Source organism: Bufo bufo, chromosome 3, assembly GCF_905171765.1.
Source record: "Bufo bufo chromosome 3, aBufBuf1.1, whole genome shotgun sequence".
Taxonomy (NCBI): domain Eukaryota; kingdom Metazoa; phylum Chordata; class Amphibia; order Anura; family Bufonidae; genus Bufo; species Bufo bufo.
In genome coordinates this window covers 29,658,191-29,681,562 of record NC_053391.1, presented here as the reverse complement: position 1 = coordinate 29,681,562, position 23,372 = coordinate 29,658,191, and the positions used below count along the sequence as shown (strand labels likewise).

The 23,372-nt window shown below is 44.3% G+C and overlaps 1 protein-coding gene across 1 annotated transcript; it reads right to left on the bottom strand.

The window, feature by feature from the left end:
* Positions 1-659: 659 nt before the first annotated feature.
* LOC120994443 (cell surface glycoprotein CD200 receptor 1-B-like) lies at positions 660-21,561 on the bottom strand. Its single transcript, XM_040423002.1, has 4 exons — positions 21,375-21,561; positions 12,407-12,667; positions 3,355-3,455; positions 660-783 (listed from the first exon to the last, which is right to left on the bottom strand). The coding sequence occupies exons 1-4, from the start codon at positions 21,496-21,498 to the stop codon at positions 745-747; spliced, it is 525 nt and encodes a 174-aa protein (XP_040278936.1). The 5' UTR covers positions 21,499-21,561; the 3' UTR covers positions 660-744.
* Between the last annotated feature and the right edge of the window lie 1,811 nt (positions 21,562-23,372).

The window sequence follows — 23,372 nt, the reverse complement described above, 5'->3', positions numbered from 1 at the left end:
TGGTTCTGCCCCCTGCAACTTCTGGATCTCCAAATTGGGCACATGGCCTGAGCTTGCCAGTGTATTGTCTGAACGTGTGTTTAGCACGACTGGAGGGGGTTATCACAGGTTATATTTCCCAATGTTTTGGGGTGTACCCGAATTTAAAAAAAGATAAATAAATTTAAAACAAAAAAAACAGTGTAGGCTACCTCCTCCTCCTCCACCGCCGCTTCCACCTACACCGCCACATCCACCGCCTCCTCAACCTCCTACTCCATATGGACCTCGTCCTCCTAGATCAAGATTATTAGTTTTTTTTTAAATGTATTTTATGTTATTTGAAGTCATTTCCCTATCCACATTTGTTTGCAGAGCACTTGCCATGCTCTTAACCACATTTTGCTGGCATTTGTAGCCCTCTAGCCCTTTCCGTGACATTTTTAGAGCCATTTTAGTGCTTAAAAGTTCGGGTCCCCATTGACTTCAATGGGGTTCAGGTTCGGGGTGAAGTTCGGGTTCCGAACTCGAATTTTTTTGTGAAGTTCGGTCGAACCCGAACATCCAGGTGTCCGCTCAACTCTATTCCTGACCAATGATAAGGCATTGAATGACCAAACCCTCATAAAACTTTATAGATCTTTACTGAAGAAAAATACCAAAATTTACTGAAAAAAACATGAAAGAAGAATCAGACGGAAGCACATAATCTACATCCGGGGTAATCTAATCCCTTGACACCTGGTCATTCCATATTCCTTCTCTTCAGGCTTCAATACTTTCTTTTCCAGGAATATTTTCTTTCTTAAAGATGAAGAAGACATCAGTCAATCATTGTTATATTTAACAAGTGATTATAGAACATGGAGGTGAAAACATTCTTGATTTTTACGATATATTGGACATGGAGGTAAAGCGCGGTGCATTGTAGAAAAAGACATAAAAGCAGCAAAAGAAACCATTAAGAGAAAGAAAGTGCCTGATAAATATACTCAGGATGATCTGCAAGTCATTATACTGTAGGGAGGCTCGGACATAACAAATAGGGTTGCCATCGAGCCCGTATTTACAACCTGAGGCCGGATAGAGCAGCATCTGTTTCAACTGCATCTTCAGGTCGCGGATACAGTTAAATCCGATGATGGAACAGGGAGTCGTCAACTCCTTGCTCCACTATTCACCCTGCGACTGATGGTTTAGTGCAGGCAGCCGCGAGACAGTGATGTCATCACGGCTGGACAGACCAGATCAGATCCATATTTGGAGAACTGGTCTGTCCGGTGGCTAGGCAAGCTAGTGAGACGATTCTATTGCATCGCGCCTGCCTGCACTAAACCATCAGTCGCAGGGTGAATGGTGAAGCCGGGAACTGTTGACTCCGCGCTCCACCATTGTATTCAACATTATGAGAAAGTGGCTGAGTATTCACGTTGGGGGCACATAAGGGGACATTATTTTGCGTGTAGGGCACATATGGAGCCATTACACTCTATGGGGTAAATAATGAGGCATTATATCATGTGAGGGCATTATGCTGTGTGGGGGTTCATAAGAGGGCATTATACTGTATGTGGGTATATAACAGGGCATTATACTGTGTGTGGGTACATAAGAGGGCATTATACTGTGTGTAGGTACATAAGAGGGCATTATACTGTGTGTGGGTACATAAGAGGGCATTATACTGTGTGTAAGTACATAAGAGGGCATTATACTGTGTGTGGGTATATAACAGGGCATTATACTGTGTGTGGGTACATAAGAGGGCATTATACTGTGTGTAGGTACATAAGAGGGCATTATACTGTGTGTAGGTACATAAGAGGGCATTATACTGTGTGTAGGTACATAAGAGGGCATTATACTGTGTGTAGGTACATAAGGGGGCATTTACCGTATGAGGCACATAAGGGGGCATTAGTCTGTGTACGTAAAGGGAAATTATACTTTATGGGGGCATACAGTATAATGTAGAAATGCATAAAACACTGTAAAAAATGCATTTTATTTTTAAAATGACAGAAAAAAATTGTTAAAATAAATGATCAAAACTCAAAGTATAAAGAAATTCCCTTCCTTCCCCAGAAAAAAAACACACCCAATGTAAATTTAACCTCAAATCTTCTGGCGTCCTTGGTAGCAATACCTGGGGAGGTAATGGTTGGAAATGGTTGGAAGGAACAGAGCTACTCCCCTCTTGGTAGGAGTGGGCTGGTCCTACTTCCTGCCAGGAGGGTAAATTCCAGAGTAGACAGCAAAGGGAGAAAAAGCACGTGCCAGAGCTCATACTCCTAGAACCCCAATTCTCCTGTGAGGCCAACACTCCACAGAGATCATCAAAATTCAGAAGACAGCTTACAGAAAGCGTCAGTGTGATAAGACAGTAGAGTGATCGGCAGGATCACAGATTTACAGACACTGCTGCCAATGAGGGACTATGGTTCAGACACCCATCACCTAGTTAACATCCATGCCAGGCTAAAATCAAGCCCGTATCATATTGGACACCTATAGTATATCCACAAGTGCCTGCAAGTGCCATTAAATTTTCACACAGCCAGCCACCATACCTTCTCATCTGGTGCCAGAAACTACACTTTGTACTTCATGCTGATGGATGTACTATACATTTTATTCTGCACCAAGTAAAGAGAGACTTTTATTCTTTTACTTATGACCTGATTCTTCAAACCACCTTTTTACTGCAAAGATTCCCAGGGAGAAAACTGTAATACAACATCTCATCAGGGCCAATGCCACACCCATCCTCTGCACCAATCCCTGGTAACTGAAGGGGCCCCAGTGGTTCCTATATACATTAAGAAGACATTACTGATAAAATAGGCATGTGAGACTCTTTTATAAAATTTGAACTAGTTTTCAGGAACTTTATGTTACACATCCCTTTAGAAGAGCATGGCTGAACAGAGCACTGCATCCAACCAGAAAGAATTACTGCTCCCCCCACAGGCAGAACAGAGCACTGCATCCAACCAGAAAGGATCAGCCCCCCCCCCACAGGCAGAACAGAGCACTGCATCCAATACTGTATATATTTGTAATAATATAATATGCAGTAAGTTAGAACAGTCAATGCGAAGTAAATTTGTAAAATAATGTTAGCTCTATCACATTTGTACATTAAAGGGGTATTCCAGGCATAACCAATTATCACCTATCTACTGTATAAGGGATAGCTGCTCTGTGTCCCCTGATTAACTCCATTCAAGGTGTATGGGACTGATGAAGAGAGTCAAGTGATAATTGCTTTTGTCCAGAATGTTCCTGTTTATTGTACTGTAAGCTAATACACAGTAAGATCTGTGGGATGTGCCGCCATTATATTAATATAATATACAATAGCAGTGCTGGTACCTGGCGCTTGATTTTTAGGTACAGAAGACGTCCTGCAAGGAGCATGGTGACAAATATGGTGAAAATTAGTCTCACGATGTTGTCAAGTCGAAGTTTAAAGCCTAGAAGCAAACATAAGAAAGTTACGGATCGAGACACGAACAGTGAGGTCTGCCAGGGGACGGGTATATGATATGAACAGGTTTTTTAACAGCTTCACTCGGTAATTAGCTCTAATTCATTTCCAGTTGACTCCACTCAGATTTTTCTTGGCTAGTCTTACAGTCGGGCAATGACTAAAGTGGACCGGCATCAGAAGACACGCCATATTTTTAGTTTATTTTTACGAGAAATAATGAAACAAACGTAGTTGAGTGAACTACCAGGATACCAACGTAACCCGAGGGTAACTGCTGTATGTCAATTACGTGTACATCAGTAGTCACACTAAAGGATCTCAGTAATTCTTAACATCAGAGAAGAAACACCCTGCAACCATTGCTGGAAGAACTCAAGCTGGTGGTGGCAGCGTTATGGTCTGGGGAATATTTTTGAGCATTCTCGAGGCCACTCATCCATGTGGAAGGCACTCTCAACTGATTTAGGTATGACAAAATTCTTGCAGATCACGTACACCGATCCATGCTGATTGTCTTCCCTGGGGCGGAGGGGATCTTACAGTTAGTGATGGACAAACATCGGCCGGGACGAATTGCGAACGCGATCGCGCGAAGGCGATCAAATGTTTGCGAACCGCAAGTTCGTGGCGGGCCCCATTCACTTTAATGGCAGGTGAACCTGAAAAACCTTCAGGTCATATTTGCAGCCACCAAATACTTACAAGAAGTGCACAACATGGACAGTGACATACCACAGGCGGATCAATTGCAAAAATTCCCCGGATCAATTGCAAAAATTCCCCCCAAAAATATGTATTTTAATCAGGGGCCATTTTTATTGTACAGTACCTCGAAACGCATCTGGCGTAAGGAGTGAGCGTGTGTCTCATCAGTCCAGCAGAGACAATATCTTTATATATAAAGAAAGAAAGTCGGGAATATTTGGATCCGGCGAAAGCCGTCCCTCACTAGTGACGTCACTTCAGCTTCATCCGGTCTCCAGAGTAACCAGGTCACGTGGGACGCCACGCTGAGGTTTAGCACACCACGTGGGACGCCGCTGGTGTGCGGCTGCCTGGAACCAGCGCTGCAGAGTCGCAGTGAAGAAGGGGAAGACCTGACTTTTGCGAGGAGTTTGTTTGGTAGCTGTGCATACACTGAGCACTGGTGCTGAGACTAATTTCGAGCTGCTATAAGTGACTGATCATGAACATAGTACGTGTATAAACTGGACTACATTTGGAGTTTGTGCCTATGCAGCTGGCTAGCCATTGATGTTAGTGGATGAATTATTACACGTTTCTCTACAGCGCAAACGGCTATTTACATTATAGCGTATTGGCACATGGGACTCACCATCTGGTGCACTTATTATAGTGCGAAGTTGATATAAATTTTATGCTGGACAGCCAGAGGAGCAGCTGTACACGGGTGCATGAGACGGAATACTTGCTCATTAAGTGGTATACAGCCAGTACAGGGTATATAGGGACTGTTTTTGTTAGGGCCATTTATTTTATTTTATGTATGGTCGCTATTTTTAGGGGATTTGCCATCTTTTATATGTATATGTTTTAATAAATTGTACAAATTTAGTTGATTTAGTGCCCCCATCTGAGTCCGAGTGTGCCCCTTTTTATTTACTATTCAAATTCTTAGAAATGTGCCCTTCTGGAGCCTAGAAAAATGTTATTTTAGGCTACGGGAGTACAGGCCCCAAAAATTCGGCATTCACCTGACAGAAAACATCAAGTGATTATGTGGCTAGAGGTATATTAGACGGTCATTGGATATGAATTATGGGCAGTAAAAGTTATGTACCTTCCCTGCCCGTGTTTGCTAGACCATGTGTCTGTGGTCAGATGTATCTTGGGACCGACACTGTGTGCCAGAGATACATTCACTTGCCGTTGAAAGTGGCCAAAAGCCTCCGAGTCCACCAATTTATATGGCAGTAGTTGGCGGGCTAGCAATTCCGACAAGCCAGCGGTCAGCCGTTGGGCAAGAGGATTATCCGGCGTCATCATTTTTTTTTTTTTACGCTCGAACATTTGGGCCACGGAAGCCTGCCTTGTGCCAGATGAACGCAACAAAGGCACGGTGGAAGGTGGAGTGGAGGACAAATGGGAGGAGAGAGGAGAAGTAGAAGAGGCAGGATGTGGAGCGTCGGGAGTGTGGCTTTGTGGGCTCTGACGACGTTGCTCCCACTGGGCTCGTGATGGGAGGCCAGGTACCTTCTTAACCACCTCCGGACCGCTGTACGCACAGACGCGTCCTGGAGGTGGTTGATTCATTCCGAGTGGACGCATATACGCGTCATCTCGCGAGACGCGAGATTTCCTGTGAACGCGCGCACACAGGCGCGCGCGCTCACAGGAACGGAAGGTAAGAGAGTTGATCTCCAGCCTGCCAGCGGCGATCGTTCGCTGGCAGGCTGGAGATGTGTTTTTTTTAACCCCTAACAGGTATATTAGACGCTGTTTTGATAACAGCGTCTAATATACCTGCTACCTGGTCCTCTGGTGGTCCCATTTGTTTGGATCGACCACCAGAGGACACAGGTAGCTCAGTAAAGTCCCACCAAGCACCACTACACTACACTACACCCCCCCCCCCGTCACTTATTAACCCCTTATTAGCCCCTGATCACCCCTAATCACCCCTGATCACCCCATATAGACTCCCTGATCACCCCCCTGTCATTGAATACCCCCCTGTCATTGATCAACCCCCTGTAAAGCTCCATTCAGATGTCCGCATGATTTTTACGGATCCACTGATAGATGGATCGGATCCGCAAAACGCATCCGGACGTCTGAATGAAGCCTTACAGGGTCATGATCAATGACTGTGGTTATCACCCCATATAGACTCCCTGATCACCCCCCTGTCATTGATCACCCCCCTGTCATTGATTACCCCCCTGTAAAGCTCCATTCAGACGTCCGCATGATTTTTACGGATCCACTGATAGATGGATCGGATCCGCAAAACGCATCCGGACGTCTGAATGAAGCCTTACAGGGGCATGATCAATGACTGTGGTGATCACCCCATATAGACTCCCTGATCACCCCCCTGTAAAGCTCCATTCAGATGTCCGCATGATTTTTACGGATCCACTGATAGATGGATCGGATCCGCAAAACGCATCCGGACGTCTGAATGAAGCCTTACAGGGGCATGATCAATGACTGTGGTTATCACCCCATATAGACTCCCTGATCACCCCCCTGTCATTGATCACCCCCCTGTCATTGATTACCCCCCTGTAAAGCTCCATTCAGACGTCCGCATGATTTTTACGGATCCACTGATAGATGGATCGGATCCGCAAAACGCATCCGGACGTCTGAATGAAGCCTTACAGGGGCATGATCAATGACTGTGGTGATCACCCCATATAGACTCCCTGATCACCCCCCTGTCATTGATTACCCCCCTGTCATTGATCACCCCCCCTGTCATTGATCACCCCCCCTGTCATTGATCACCCCCCCTGTCATTGATCACCCCCCCTGTCATTGATCACCCCCCCTGTCATTGATCACCCCCCTGTCATTGATCACCCCCCTGTCATTGATCACCCCCCCTGTCATTGATCACCCCCCCTGTCATTGATCACCCCCCTGTCATTGATCAACCCCCTGTCATTGATCAACCCCCCTGTCATTGATCACCCCCCTGTAAGGCTCCATTCAGACATTTTTTTGGCCCAAGTTAGCGGAATTATTATTTTTTTTTCTTACAAAGTCTCATATTCCACTAACTTGTGACAAAAAATTAAATCTCACATGAACTCACCATACCCCTCACGGAATCCAAATGCGTAAAATTTTTTAGACATTTATATTCCAGACTTCTTCTCACGCTTTAGGGCCCCTAGAATGCCAGGGCAGTATAAATACCCCACATGTGACCCCATTTCGGAAAGAAGACACCCCCAGGTATTCCGTGAGGGGCATATTGAGTCCATGAAAGATTGAAATTTTTGTCCCAAGTTAGCGGAACGGGAGACTTTGTGAGAAAAAAATAAAAAATATCAATTTCCGCTAACTTGTGCCAAAAAAAAAAAATTTCTATGAACTCGCCATGCCCCTCATTGAATACCTTGGGGTGTCTTCTTTCCAAAATGGGGTCACATGTGGGGTATTTATACTGCCCTGGCATTCTAGGGGCCCCAAAGCGTGAGAAGAAGTCTGGTATCCAAATGTCTAAAAATGCCCTCCTAAATGGAATTTGGGCCCATTTGCGCATCTAGGCTGCAAAAAAGTGTCACACATCTGGTATCTCCGTACTCAGGAGAAGGTGGGGAATGTGTTTTGGGGTGTCATTTTACATATACCCATGCTGGGTGAGATAAATATCTTGGTCAAATGCCAACTTTGTATAAAAAAATGGGAAAAGTTGTCTTTTGCCAAGATATTTCTCTCACCCAGCATGGGTATATGTAAAAAGACACCCCAAAACACATTCCCCACCTTCTCCTGAATACGGCGATACCAGATGTGTGACACTTTTTTGCAGCCTAGGTGGGCAAAGGGGCCCATATTCCAAAGAGCACCTTTCGGATTTCACTGGTCATTTACCTACTTACCACACATTAGGGCCCCTGGAAAATGCCAGGGCAGTATAACTACCCCACAAGTGACCCCATTTTGGAAAGAAGACACCCCAAGGTATTCCGTGAGGGGCATGGCGAGTTCCTAGAATTTTTTATTTTTTGTCACAAGTTAGTGGAAAATGATGATTTTTTTTTTTTTTTTTTTTTTTTCATACAAAGTCTCATATTCCACTAACTTGTGACAAAAAATAAAAACTTCCATGAACTCACTATGCCCATCAGCGAATACCTTGGGGTCTATTCTTTCCAAAATGGGGTCACTTGTGGGGTAGGTATAATGCCCTGGTATTTTAGGGGCCCAAATGTGTGGTAAGGAGTTTGAAATCAAATTCTGTAAAAAATGACGAGTGAAATCCGAAAGGTGCTCTTTGGAATATGGGCCCCTTTGCCCACCTAGGCTGCAAAAAAGTGTCACACATCTGGTATCTCCGTACTCAGGAGAAGGTGGGGAATGTGTTTTGGGGTGTCATTTTACATATACCCATGCTGGGTGAGATAAATATCTTGGTCAAATGCCAACTTTGTATAAAAAAATGGGAAAAGTTGTCTTTTGCCAAGATATTTCTCTCACCCAGCATGGGTATATGTAAAAAGACACCCCAAAACACATTCCCCAACTTCTCCCGAGTACGGAGATACCAGATGTGTGACACTTTTTTGCAGCCTAGGTGGGCAAAGGGGCCCATATTCCAAAGAGCACCTTTCGGATTTCACTGGTCATTTACCTACTTACCACACATTAGGGCCCCTGGAAAATGCCAGGGCAGTATAACTACCCCACAAGTGACCCCATTTTGGAAAGAAGACACCCCAAGGTATTCCGTGAGGGGCATGGCGAGTTCCTAGAATTTTTTATTTTTTGTCACAAGTTAGTGGAAAATGATGATTTTTTTTTTTTTTTTTTTTTTCATACAAAGTCTCATATTCCACTAACTTGTGACAAAAAATAAAAACTTCCATGAACTCACTATGCCCATCAGCGAATACCTTGGGGTCTCTTCTTTCCAAAATGGGGTCACTTGTGGGGTAGTTATACTGCCCTGGCATTCTAGGGGCCCAAAGGTGTGGTAAGGAGTTTGAAATCAAATTCTGTAAAAAATGACGAGTGAAATCCGAAAGGTGCTCTTTGGAATATGGGCCCCTTTGCCCACCTAGGCTGCAAAAAAGTGTCACACATCTGGTATCTCCGTACTCGGGAGAAGTTGGGGAATGTGTTTTGGGGTGTCTTTTTACATATACCCATGCTGGGTGAGAGAAATATCTTGGCAAAAGACAACTTTTCCCATTTTTTTATACAAAGTTGGCATTTGACCAAGATATTTATCTCACCCAGCATGGGTATATGTAAAATGACACCCCAAAACACATTCCCCAACTTCTACTGAATACGGAGATACCAGATGTGTGACACTTTTTTGCAGCCTAGGTGGGCAAAGGGGCCCACATTCCAAAGAGCACCTTTCGGATTTCACTCGTCATTTTTTACAGAATTTGATTTCAAACTCCTTACCACACATTTGGGCCCCTAGAATGCCAGGGCAGTATAACTACCCCACAAGTGACCCCATTTTGGAAAGAAGAGACCCCAAGGTATTTCGTGATGGGCATAGTGAGTTCATGGAAGTTTTTATTTTTTGTCACAAGTTAGTGGAATATGAGACTTTGTAAGAAAAAAAAATCAAAAAAAAAAAATCATCATTTTCCGCTAACTTGTGACAAAAAATAAAAAGTTCTATGAACTCACTATGCCCATCAGCGAATACCTTAGGGTGTGTACTTTCCGAAATGGGGTCATTTGTGGGGTGTTTGTACTGTCTGGGCATTGTAGAACCTCAGGAAACATGACAGGTGCTCAGAAAGTCAGAGCTGCTTCAAAAAGCGGAAATTCACATTTTTGTACCATAGTTTGTAAACGCTATAACTTTTACCCAAAGCATTTTTTTTTTACCCAAACATTTTTTTTTTATCAAAGACATGTAGAACAATAAATTTAGAGCTAAATTTATATATGGATGTCGTTTTTTTTGCAAAATTTTACAACTGAAAGTGAAAAATGTCATTTTTTTGCAAAAAAATCGTTAAATTTCGATTAATAACAAAAAAAGTAAAAATGTCAGCAGCAATGAAATACCACCAAATGAAAGCTCTATTAGTGAGAAGAAAAGGAGGTAAAATTCATTTGGGTGGTAAGTTGCATGACCGAGCAATAAACGGTGAAAGTAGTGTAGGTCAGAAGTGTAAAAAGTGGCCTGGTCTTTCAGGGTGTTTAAGCACTGGGGGCTGAGGTGGTTAAGGTGGTCGTCCCTAGGTGAGTGTTGGGCTTATCGCAACTTATGCGTTAACGGCACAGGCTGCAGATGGCAACATTATTATCAGCAGCTGACAAGTTAAAAAAAAGCCCACTCTGCGGAGCCATGTGCCGGTGTCCTGGGAGCACCAGATGTGACAGTGCATGGTGGATGACTCGCTCCAGATACATTTGCAGTCTGCTTTAAATTATATTATAGGTATATCACACCCCTGCCTCAATCAGATTTTCTGGGGGGCAACTGGTATAGCACACCAGTTGCAATTAGTTGTTCCAATAGCGTTTGGATAGCTGCGGTATGGCAGAAGAACCACACACAACTGCTGCACAAAACAAATGCACTATAATATACTTTCTATGTTAGAAAGTATATTATAAGTATATTACACCCCTCAGTATGTCACACCTATCGATAGCACACCTATACCAGTCCTTAAAAGGGCTTTTGTGGCCCTTATTAGCTAGTGTTTGGTGTCCCTAACAGTCTGTCCCTGCTCCACAAAGCAACCTCTCCCTACACTGGCAAAACACAGAATGTAAAATGGCTGCCAGATCACGTTCTGTTATAGGGTAGGGGGTATGTCCATGTGCTGAAACGTCTCAATTCACTGTCCTGTCCCACCTGATGGATGTGTCATGGGTCAAAGTTCTGCACAATGGAAAGAATATGGCGCCGGCAGACATCACCATATGTTCGCCTGTTCGATAAATGTGCAAAGTTCACCATGAAACGACCGCCGGGCGAACCGCAAGGTCATCTCTACTTCCAGTCACACAATACGAAATGTCACAAGCTAGAAATATGTGACATTGGTTGGAAGCAAGACCAAGACTTCCAAGTACAACCCTGGCCCCCTAATTCCCCAGACTTGGACCCAACTGTGCATTTGTGGGATCACCTCTATCGTCATGTTCTCTCTATGGATCCTCCTCCATGCCCCCTCTAGCAGCTGTGGGATAAACTGTAGTCATCATGGCTCCAGATACCTGTGACAACCTACCAGGTCCTGTCTAGCTGCTGTCTGTGCTGCACACAGTGGTTACTCTGGATATTAGCTGGAGGTCCGAATAATAGGACTCGACTGTATAATATATGTAGTGGTGTTATCCAGTCACCGTATGGAGGTGTTATCCAGTCTCTGTATGGTGGTGTTATCCAGACACTATATGGTGGTGTTATCCAGTCACTGTATGGAGGTGTTATCCAGTCACTGTATGGTGGTGTTATCCAGACACTATATGGTGGTGTTATCCAGTCACTGTATGGAGGTGTTATCCAGTCTCTGTATGGCAGTATTTTCCAGTCACTGTATGGTGGTGTAATCCAGTTTCTGTATGGCAGTATTTTCCAGTCACTGTATGGTGGTGTTATCCAGTCACTGTATGGTGGTATTATCCAGTCACTGTATGGCGGTATTATCCAGTCACTGTATGGTGGTGTTATCCAAGTCACTGTATGGCGGTATTTTCCAGTCACTGTATGGAGGTGTTATCCAGTCACTGTCCAGTCACTGTATGGCGGTATTTTCCAGTCACTGTATGTAGGTGTTATCCAGTCACTGTATAGAGGTATTATCCAGTCACTGTATGGTGGTATTTTCCAGTCACTGTATGGTGGTGTTATCCAGTCACTGTCCAGTCACTGTATGGCGGTGTTATAACCAATTATCGTTATGATTCCTCAGAAGGTGATAGTTATGGAGCCTCAATGGGTCTTTAAATGGTCCATATTCAGCCTTGGTGCCTAGGGCAGAGTGAACTGTAAATACCTCCCTGCTCCTAAGACTCATATAAGAAAGTTTTATAAAACATCCTTCATTGTTTTACAGATTGGCGACAGTCATATTAAACAGACATGAGTGGGCTATGCTTGCTATGTCCCACCGATCCCCTAAACTTTACTCACACTCGGAAAAAAATATAAAGGAACAACTATTTTCTGTTCCTCCTCTATCATTTTTTTGTGTGAAATTATAGCATAAAATATTTCATGGAGTGACATATAGACTCACAAGCATATACCCTTACCATTCAGTGATATGACTCCTGTCCATGGAGTCAGAAACGTTGGATGAGATACGACACACGTCACTGATGCCTCGTTCAGTCCCTCTGTACGGACGGTGCTGACCACTGTCCTCGTCTGGTCCGGCTCTTCCAGTATTGTAGTGGTTATGTTATCTGAATGTGGGATCCAGGAGATTTCTGCAGGTGGATTCCCACCAACGGCTCCGCACTCTGAAGATCCGTCACTGTTTAATTTTAGAAATGTAGACGGCTGAGCTGAAAATGAAGGCTATCGATTACTAATGAGCTGCCACCCAATCTGTTGGTAACAGGGGCGGCTTGGTCATTGACTCTACAGGGAGAAGGTATGATGTCATGAGGAAGTCTGCCCCAATAACTATTCAGTACACCAGTTGTTGAGTTACCAGTTCTGCTCTTCAACCATACAGACATCACTTTAGAATGCACACAGTCTATGGACAAGCCACACCCTCTTCCTGGTCACATGATATAATAGCGCTCTTATTTCTTTTGCCTTTATTGGCCACATCTGGGGCAAATTTAGACCCACCTACGACACAGGGCCACTTTTAGAATTATTTTCCAGGGTCACTTTAAGCTCACAATCGGTCCCTGTGTGACACTGGTGGTCCATGCCCTTCAGCATTTCCCTGCTCCCAGCAGTCATGGCTGTGAGGACCTGTCCACCCAATCTGTTTTCCTGGTGGTCCAAGACTACCAGTCTCTCTTTGCTCTTTCCCAGCAGGCCCAGCTGCTGGAGTAGTTCTTCTTCATACACTCCACACTGGCTGAAGCCTTCTTCTTCCATGCAGTGCCTCTCTCCACCAGTAGAGTGCAAGTGTTCCCTCAGGCTCTTAAAGGGCCGGCACAAGAATCCTAATTCGCCAGCCTATGGATGAGCCTTCTCTGGGTATTTAGGGCAATTTCTTTTTTGGGAGGATGCCTCAGCAATAGGCATTGTAGCTTGTGAGTTCACTGTGAAGGTAAATTGTATACAATTTGATCTTTATACCTAATCTCTGCCTGTTAACTGGATTTGAACCTTTGCTGCCTGACCTGACCTCTGGCTGAATCTTGTATTGATCCTGAGCTGCCGACCCTGATATTTGGCCTATTAACTGGATTGTATGAACTCTGCCCGTCCTGATGCAGCGACCCCCTGAGGATCTCATATAGAGGAAAGAATTGGTAATAGCCCTGATGAAGGGTTGTATCATGGTGAATTCCCTCAGGTCATTGCTCCCTGGGGATCAGTGATGTGGAATTATTGAACTAAAGAAGAAGGACAGAGTTAAACATAACAAAGTCTTTATTTTTTATTTTTACTAAGTACAACATAGAACTTGAATCCTGCTGCTACGTTATGTATTTCAAGTGCAAATCCTCTCTGGGACCAGCAAAGATATGAGGCCAGGTTGGTTGGTGGCATTTACGCACTTAGATGATAATGGTCTAGTAGTACTTTGGTGATGGGTGGCTTGGCTGTAATCCCACACCTTGCAGCAGTGTCTTGCTGCTGGTAGCAGTTCACAGTGCTGTCTGGAACCTCAAGGCTTGAGGACAATTGGAGTAATCCTCTCTGGAGAATTTGTAACAGGAGCAGGAGCTCAGGCGGTGTGCTTCCTCTCCTCCCTGGGGTTACTCAGGAACTCCACCTCTTGGCAGGGAGCAGGACCAGCCCATGCCTAACAAGATGGGAGGAACAGAGTGGTTATCCTTCTTACTTGACAACCTTTGCCGTCCATTCCTTGCTAGGAACTACGATCAGAAGCAAACTATAGAATATATAATATACAACAATATACAATTTGTAGTAACCCCAGGTCTGAGGTACTACACCGACCTCAGCTTGTTCCTAACTACATTTTGTCTGTCCCTTTATTGTCATTCATCAGTTTCTCTTAAACTCCATAGTCAAAGGTCACTGAACAGAAGCTACTCAAAGAGTCAGTGACTTGGTGTTTTTCCTGCAGTGGAGTCCAGATCCCTGTAAAATTGTGAAATGGTGAATACTAGGGGGAACCTAAGTTCACACTAGACGTGCAGGGAGTGCAGAATTATTAGGCAAGTTGTATTTTTGAGGATTAATGTTATTATTGAACAACAACCATGTTCTCAATGAACCCAAAAAACTCATTAATATCAAAGCTGAATATTTTTGGAAGTAGTTTTTAGTTTGTTTTTAGTTTTAGCTATTTTAGGGGGATATCTGTGTGTGCAGGTGACTATTACTGTGCATAATTATTAGGCAACTTAACAAAAAACAAATATATACCCATTTCAATTATTTATTTTTACCAGTGAAACCAATATAACATCTCAACATTCACAAATATACATTTCTGACATTCAAAAACAAAACCCAAGGAAAATTTCCCCAAAATAAAGATCGGGATTGTTGCTGCCCAAAATGTGGATATCTCAATGCGAACTATGTCCATTTGCTTTGGAGCTGCAGCAAAATAAGAAAATATTGGGATGAGGTGTTCTTTTCCCTACAAAAGGAGTCTTCAATGAACTATAACCCGGGGATCTTGATAGTGATATTTGGTGATTATGGCTCAGAAATGGAAGTTCCGCCCCAGGTCAGACGGGTTTTGGATGAGGGGATTGATGGTGGCGAAAGCTATATTGGTTAAGTATTGGGGTTCTGTCTCCCCGCCCTCGACAGGGGAGTGGGGTATATACCTTCAACAAATCAGAATATATGAGGATATTGAAAGGAAACGGAGAGTTACATGCATAGCTACGTAGCTATACTTAATGATATTATTATATATTTAATTGAATGGAGTGGACGACAGCCTATGGGGTGGGGGGGGGATATACTTAGATTTTCCACTTTTTGAGGTATGAACGTAGGATGATTTGTATAATTTGTTTATAATGATGTTTATGATTGTTATACTATGTATACCGATGTGATTAATATTGGTTTATGTATTAATATTATGATTTCTAAAATAAAATAAAAAAATATTAAAAAAACAACAAAAAAAAACAAAACAAAAACAAATCAGTGACCAATATAGCCACCTTTCTTTGCAAGGACACTCAAAAGCCTGCCATCCATGGATTCTGTCAGTGTTTTGATCTGTTCACCATCAACATTGCGTGCAGCAGCAACCACAGCCTCCCAGACACTGTTCAGAGAGGTGTACTGTTTTCCCTCCTTGTAAATCTCACATTTGATGATGGACCTCAGGTTCTCAATGGGGTTCAGATCAGGTGAACAAGGAGGCCATGTCATTAGATTTTCTTCTTTTATACCCTTTCTTGCCAGCCACGCTGTGGAGTACTTGGACGCGTGTGATGGAGCATTGTCCTGCATGAAAATCATGTTTTTCTTGAAGGATGCAGACTTCTTCCTGTACCACTGCTTGAAGAAGGTGTCTTCCAGAAACTGGCAGTAGGACTGGGAGTTGAGCTTGACTCCATCCTCAACCCGAAAAGGCCCCACAAGCTCATCTTTGATGATACCAGCCCAAACCAGTACTCCACCTCCACCTTGCTGGCGTCTGAGTCGGACTGGAGCTCTCTGCCCTTTACCAATCCAGCCACGGGCCCATCCATCTGGCCCATCAAGACTCACTCTCATTTCATCAGTCCATAAAACCTTAGAAAAATCAGTCTTGAGATATTTCTTGGCCCAGTCTTGACGTTTCAGCTTGTGTGTCTTGTTCAGTGGTGGTCGTCTTTCAGCCTTTCTTACCTTGGCCATGTCTCTGAGTATTGCACACCTTGTGCTTTTGAGCACTCCAGTGATGTTGCAGCTCTGAAATATGGCCAAACTGGTGGCAAGTGGCATCTTGGCAGCTGCACGCTTGACTTTTCTCAGTTAATGGGCAGTTATTTTGCGCCTTGGTTTTTCCACACGCTTCTTGCGACCCTGTTGACTATTTTGAATGAAACGCTTGATTGTTCGATGATCACGCTTCAGAAGCTTTGCAATTTTAAGAGTGCTGCATCCCTCTGCAAGATATCTCACTATTTTTGACTTTTCTGAGCCTGTCAAGTCTTTCTTTTGACCCATTTTGCCAAAGGAAAGGAAGTTGCCTAATAATTATGCACACCTGATATAGGGTGTTGATGTCATTAGACCACACCCCTTCTCATTACAGAGATGCACATCACCTAATATGCTTAATTGGTAGTAGGCTTTCGAGCCTATACAGCTTGGAGTAAGACAACATGCATAAAGAGGATGATGTGGTCAAAATACTCATTTGCCTAATAATTCTGCACTCCCTGTAGCCCTAAGTCAAATATGAATCATCCACACTTGAATCATGACACCGTGGCTGTTAAAATCCATTTTGTGTCCATGTGTACGTCATAGAATTCCCCTAAGAATGATCACAGAAAGTAGTGAGCAACAGTAGTCCTTATTTTCTTCACAAGGAGGCACAGAAATCTTGATGGTTGTAAACACACAGTGGGTCAAAAATTTGATTTGGATATGTATAAATTTGACTCAAACTGAAAGGACTCCAAATGACCTGAAAATTGGTATCTGCCACTTTCAGGTCTCTCTGGACTGTACCTTTCATTTTCCAAAGGAGCTCTGAAAAATGAAAGGTGGAATGTGATTGCTTGCTATGGGCAACTAAGCCAGTTTTCCTTTACACTGGTTTTGATAAATCTACCCTACAGTGTTCAAAAATTCACGGACCATCACATTTGTTATGCTTTTTTAAATAAAAAAAATAAATAAATAATAATTGTCTCTTATTAGTTGCAGATGCCTGACAGTGTTTATACACACACAATAGTATTGGAAGATGCAGTGGCTTGTTCTGAACATGTGTCCAAAAATTCTCTCTTTATTTGGGAGCAGCAGCAGAACAGTTTTTGGCTAAACATAAGGGCGTTAACCTGGTAGTTTACTGGTATTCACCCTTTAACCCGTAATACAGGAATTTGGACTTTGCTGCTGGAGAACCACCAGGCCACTACCTCCTGGAGTAGTCCTGGTGTGGTTTTCAGCTAACCCATGGTGCTGCCTCCATGTCCTTATTTTGTTCCATTAAATAGTCATTGTGACACCTGCAGGGGCATGCTGTCTATTATTTTTTTTGCTTTACCTAAGGCAGCTGCATGCATTTTTTTTTTGTTTGCTTAGCTGGTGGTTAGCTACTGTAGGAATGTTGGTGGCCTGCTCCATGATGTGCACTGTCATATATGTGACCTGATTGTCATTCAGATGCACAGTAACTCTTTTGCTACCAGAAAGGACTATCTATGCACTGACAAGTGATGTAAATAGAGATACATTCTAACTAAATTTCAACTGCAGACCGAGATAGACCTGATTTAATGTGCTTCGTGACAAATTAATTCTGATCAAAGCAAATTTTTGGGGAAAAATTCAGTAAAGCGACCAAATCAATTTTTTTAAAACTTCGCTCGTCTCTAGTGGTTATGCATCTTCACTGTAGACAGGAAGAGTTGTATCCTTTCCCTTTGACACTTATGCCATGGATTACCTTTGGCTCTGTTGAGGTGGCTACGGCTAGTCAAACTGTTGCATGAAATGCAGGAAAACACCAGCTGCGCTACCCACATATATCTTTTAAGCCAGAGCGCTCAGCTATTTTCGGAAGTTCCATAGAAATGATTAGGAAGTGCACCGCACACGCGCAACCACAGCTCCATTCACTCCTATGGGGCTGACAGAAATAGCCGAGGCAGTGCACTCCTAATTTTGGCAGTGCCATAGCAATGAATGGAGGGCGGCCGAGCATGCACAGTGCTCTCTACTTCACTTTGTGGGCTCCGTTCTAGAGATAGCTGCAGGTCCCATTGGTTGCATATCGCATGCATGAGGTGAGACAACCTTTTTAAATTTCATGGGAAAAAAGCATAGAAAAAACAGAAGCAATGGGAATCGTTCATAGAAATGGATAAAATATTATTATTATATATATAACATGAACACTTCAATATCAACCTAATGGTAAAATCAATAGTATTTGTGGTCGGATAGGCTATCAGAAAGGTGAACCTAACCTAATCTAACCCCTATATACAACAAGCAGTAGAATTATGCCATGACTGCCGTGGTAGGGCAGCCTAAAGGGGGCCACCCTAATGTGAAGTGACTGCAAGAAGGTGTGGGTGGGTGGGTGAAATCAGCTGAATCATCATCAGCCTGGGCCCACAGGTGCCTATAAATAGCCTAGTAATCAGCCAGCCTGGGCCCACAGGTGCGTATAATCAGCTTAGTAATCAGCCAGCCTGGGCCCACAGGTGCGTATAATCAGCTTAGTAATCAGCCAGCCTGGGCCCACAGGTGCGTGTAATCAGCTTAGTAATCAGCCAGCCTGGGCCCACAGGTGCGTGTAATCAGCTTAGTAATCAGCCAGCCTGGGCCCACAGGTGCGTGTAATCAGCTTAGTAATCAGCCAGCCTGGGCCCACAGGTGCGTGTAATTAGCCTTGTAATCAGCCTCCCCTCCCACAAATGCAGCAATATATTTGCTTAATACTTGTGGTCGGGTAGGCTATCAGAAAGGTGAACCTAACCTAATCTAACCCCTATCTACAACAAGCAGTAGAATTATGCCATGACTGCCGTGGTAGGGCAGCCTAAAGGGGCCAAAAAGAGCAGTCCTTGTTTAGAGTAAATATATGCATACCGTTAGGACACCCGATTTTGAACAGAAAAGACCTTTCACGATGGAGGTGCGGAATATACCGTATATATCACAGTGACTTCCATCTACCTTACCTCTTTGTCATGTGTACCGCCACATCATTCTTGGAGATGGTTAATGCTGATGCAATTGAAAGAGTGGCCGGTAACCAGAAACGATTTACTCCTATGTTGACTAACATATGACCATATTACGAGAAGGTCTGAATCCTGAGAGCTGCAGACTGAAACAAACAATGGTGAATCTGTTGGAAGGGCCTAGATGAATTTCAACCATCCGCCAAGGGCCCTGATCGGGCACCAACTGTTCCTGGTGGCAAAATACTTTACCTCTACTTATTCCCCAGGCCACACTTCCTATTAAGGGCCAAAAAGTCAGAACATGGTGTCTGCCGTCTTACTGTAGTAGTAAATTAAGTGAAATGTGTAAACTCACCAGGCCTGGGGAACCATCCACAGGAATACATGGCTATTTCGATTAACGAGCTAATGTTGCCTGTAATAAGGACAGAACGTACACAATACCTGCAGTTGTGACAGAAAATGCTTAAGGTCGTGATAAACTGTGTATGCTGCGCCTGTAGTCGTGATAGGACTTGTCGTGTCAGAAGACATGACAGACTTCGTAAACTGCGCCTTATTACTGTACCTCCTACTGGAAGATGGACCGATACCCAGGACTTAGGCCGGACACCAACACCCTCAGCCCGAGTTTGTAGATGAAGTAAGCATGCCTGGGAGAAGATGATGTCCGCAAAGGCTTGGGATGACTGCTTATAAAGAAAACAATGAAAACCCAACAACCTAGAAAATAAAAGTCAGGGAAAACAATAACGTGAGTGAGACTCTAATGGCACAAGTCACACGTGCGAGCCACCACAAGAAAATTGTATTGCGAGCCACAGATAACCGAGCCATGCGAGCGGGTCTGAAGGCAGAAAAAGACATGGAACTTACTTGTTGTGGGACCACGCAGCCGGCCTCGAATGGCGTTGTTGTGTGTAAAATTTAAACGGAGAAGCCATACGTGAGAGACTCTAATGGCGGAGCCATGCGTGAGAGACTCTAATGGCAGAGACATGTGTAACACTGAAAGGGAGGAGCCATGCGTGAGAGACTAATGGCGGAGTCAGATGTGTAACACTAAAAGGGGTGAAGCCGTGCGCGAGAGACTAATGGCGGAGTCATATGTGCAACACTAAAACGGAGAAGCCATGCATGAGAGACTAATGGCGGAATCATACGTGTAACACAAAAATGGAGAAGCCATGCGTGAGAGACTCTAATGGCTAAGCCATGCGTGAGAGACTCTAATGGCGGAGTCATATGTAACACTAAAAGGGAGAAGCCATGCGTGAGAGACTCTAATGGCAGAGTCATATGTGACACTAAAAGGGAGAAGCCATACGTGAGAGACTCTAATGGCTAAGCCATGCGTGAGAGACTCTAATGGCGGAGTCATGTGTGACACTAAAAGGGAGAAGCCATACGTGAGAGACTCTAATGGCGGAGCCATGCGTGAGAGACTCTAATGGCGGAGTCATATGTGACACTAAAAGGGAGAAGCCATACGTGAGAGACTTTAATGGCGGAGCCATGCGTGAGAGACTCTAATGCCGTCGCCCAGCCGTAAGGAGCCTCCCCACCATGCTGCTGTATCCTAGGGCTGAGCCAGAGGTAGTGAAATCAGCGGAATCATCGTCAGCCTGGGCCCACAGGTGCCTATAAATAGCCTAGTAATCAGCCAGCCTGGGCCCACAGGTGCCTATAAATAGCCTAGTAATCAGCCAGCCTGGGCCCACAGGTGCGTATAATCAGCCTAGTAATCAGCCAGCCTGGGCCCACAGGTGCGTATAAGCAGCTTAGTAATCAGCCAGCCTGGGCCCACAGGTGCCTATAAATAGCCTAGTAATCGGCCAGCCTGGGCCCACAGGTGCGTATAATCAGCTTAGTAATCAGCCAGCCTGGGCCCACAGGTGCGTATAATCAGCCTAGTAATCAGTCAGCCTGGGCCCACAGGTGCCTATAAATAGCCTAGTAATCAGCCATCCTGGGCCCACAGGTGTGTGTAATTAGCCTTGTAATCAGCCTCCCCTCCCACAAATGCAGCAATATATTTGCTTAATACATGTTCTTAATCACCTAATACTTGTAGTACTTTGTATCTGAAGAATTTTTTCATGGCATATACAACCTCACAAATATAATATCCTTCATCAGATACTTCTTCTGCTTGACACACCTAACTCAGGATGCTACAGACATACAACATAATGAGGTCCTATAAATGATAAACCTTACAACTCACCTAATACTTGTAGTAATTTGTATGTAACGACAATGTCTATGGCATTTACAACCTCACAAGTATAATCCCCTTCATCAGATACTTCAGCGTTACTGATGCTCAGTGATAATCGGTCACTTCTCATCCTTGTACTGCAGGAGCTGTATGATGCCTTTGTATTGTCATCCTCTATTTTATATGATATTAAACAGGATGAATTATATAGACGACACTTCCAGATAACTGATAGCAATGTGTCTCCAGGATCAGCCTCACAGTGTAGGACAACCGGCCGACCTCTTCTCACCTGCACCACATCTGAAAGTAAGAAGATATTGTTGGTGAGATAAAATTATGGGCAGTCCTTATCTCCATACTGGGGGTCATTTCTCATGCTCAACTGTATTTTAGAGTGCGATTAGACCGGCGTAGTGGCAGGGGTGCACTTAGCCTTTCTCCGATTGCGCTGCTCCCCATCATTGTACCCCTTGCCGCGTTCATAGCTCATCTCAGCAATATTACATTGTAAAAAAAAAAAAAAAACTATACTTACCTCATCCATTTGATCGCATAGAGTAGCCCGCCGCCATCTTGCTTGAATATCTAGTGCGAAATCTTGCGTGGCCTGTGATGACGTCATATGTCACCGCGCATAGGATTTTGTGTGAGATCTTTAATCAAGATGACGGCGGACGGCTCTTCGCACTCAAACAAATGAGTTAAGTATGATTTTTTTTTATATTTTACCGCCTTTCAGGGAAAATTGATTCGCTACCGCAAAGCATGAGGAAATTCTGCCAGTAAAAATGCCCCTATATAGTGCGCTCCAGTAGATGCCTCCATAGTGCTCATCTCCCCCCTTCCCCATAGTGCCCTCCATAATGTGTGCCAGTATAAAATGTCCCCATATAGTGCGCTCCAGTAGATGCCCCCATAGTGCTCCTCTCCCCCTTCCCCATAGTGCCCTCCATAATGTGTGCCAGTATAAAATGCCCCTATATAGTGCGCTCCAGTAGATGCCTCCATAGTGCTCCTCTCCCCCCTTCCCCATAGTGCCCTCCATAATGTGTGCCAGTATAAAATGCCCCTATATAGTGCGCTCCAGTAGATGCCTCCATAGTGCTCCTCTCCCCCTTCCCCATAGTGCCCCCCATAATGTGTACTAGTATAAAATGCCCCTATATAGTGCGCTCCAGTAGATGCCTCCATAGTGCTCCTCCCCCCCTTCCCCATAGTGCCCTCCATAATGTGTGCCAGTATAAAATGCCCCTATATAGTGCGCTCCAGTAGATGCCTCCATAGTGCTCCTCTCCCCCTTCCCCATAGTGCCCCCCATAATGTGTACTAGTATAAAATGCCCCTATATTGTGCGCTCCAGTAGATGCCTCCATAGTGCTCCTCTCCCGCTTCCCCATAGTGCCCCCCATAATGTGTACTAGTATAAAATGCCCCTATATAGTGCGCTCCAGTAGATGCCTCCATAGTGCTCCTCCCCCCCTTTCCCCATAGTGGCCCAACAGCATGGTGCCAAATGAAAAAAAATCAATACTAATACTTTCCTCCATGTGGATGTCAGTGATGTGCTGCAGGCCTCTTTCAGCCTGTGTCCTGCGCTCAGGCAGTGTGATGATGATGACGTCACTGAGCCGGCCCGCGCAGGCCTTTAATAGGCTAAAGGCACTAAGTCTGAAGCCTATCAGAGGGAACAGGGAAGGGAGACGTCGCTCACGTGCCCTGCCGCAGCTGATACAGTTGAATACATAGAGATGAGCACTTCCACAATGGAAGCGCTAATTTCCCACGGCTCTGCCGCTGCCCCCTCCTGTCTCCAGGGTCGCGCCGTCTCTGTAGTGGATTACCCTGCCACTATTTTGCATAGTATTTATAAAGAGTCGCACAACAGATGAAGAATTAGGCGATGCGTCTTTGTATTCGTCAGGGCGTAAGTGGATAGTGTGCAATTAGAATACTCGTGGGTCGGCTCACGAGTTAGGTGCAAAAAAGCAGTAGAAAGTCTCA

Excerpts from the sequence above, each read along its gene's own strand:
- LOC120994443 (XM_040423002.1), bottom strand. The coding sequence starts at position 21,498 with ATGAGAAGTGACCGATTATCACTGAGCATCAGTAACGCTGAAGTATCT. Across the intron at positions 12,668-21,374 it reads CAAATTACTACAAGTATTAG|CTCAGCCGTCTACATTTCTA; the intron begins GTGAGTTGTAAG and ends CTTCATTTTCAG. Across the intron at positions 784-3,354 it reads ACCTAAAAATCAAGCGCCAG|AAAGAAAATATTCCTGGAAA; the intron begins GTACCAGCACTG and ends TTCATCTTTAAG.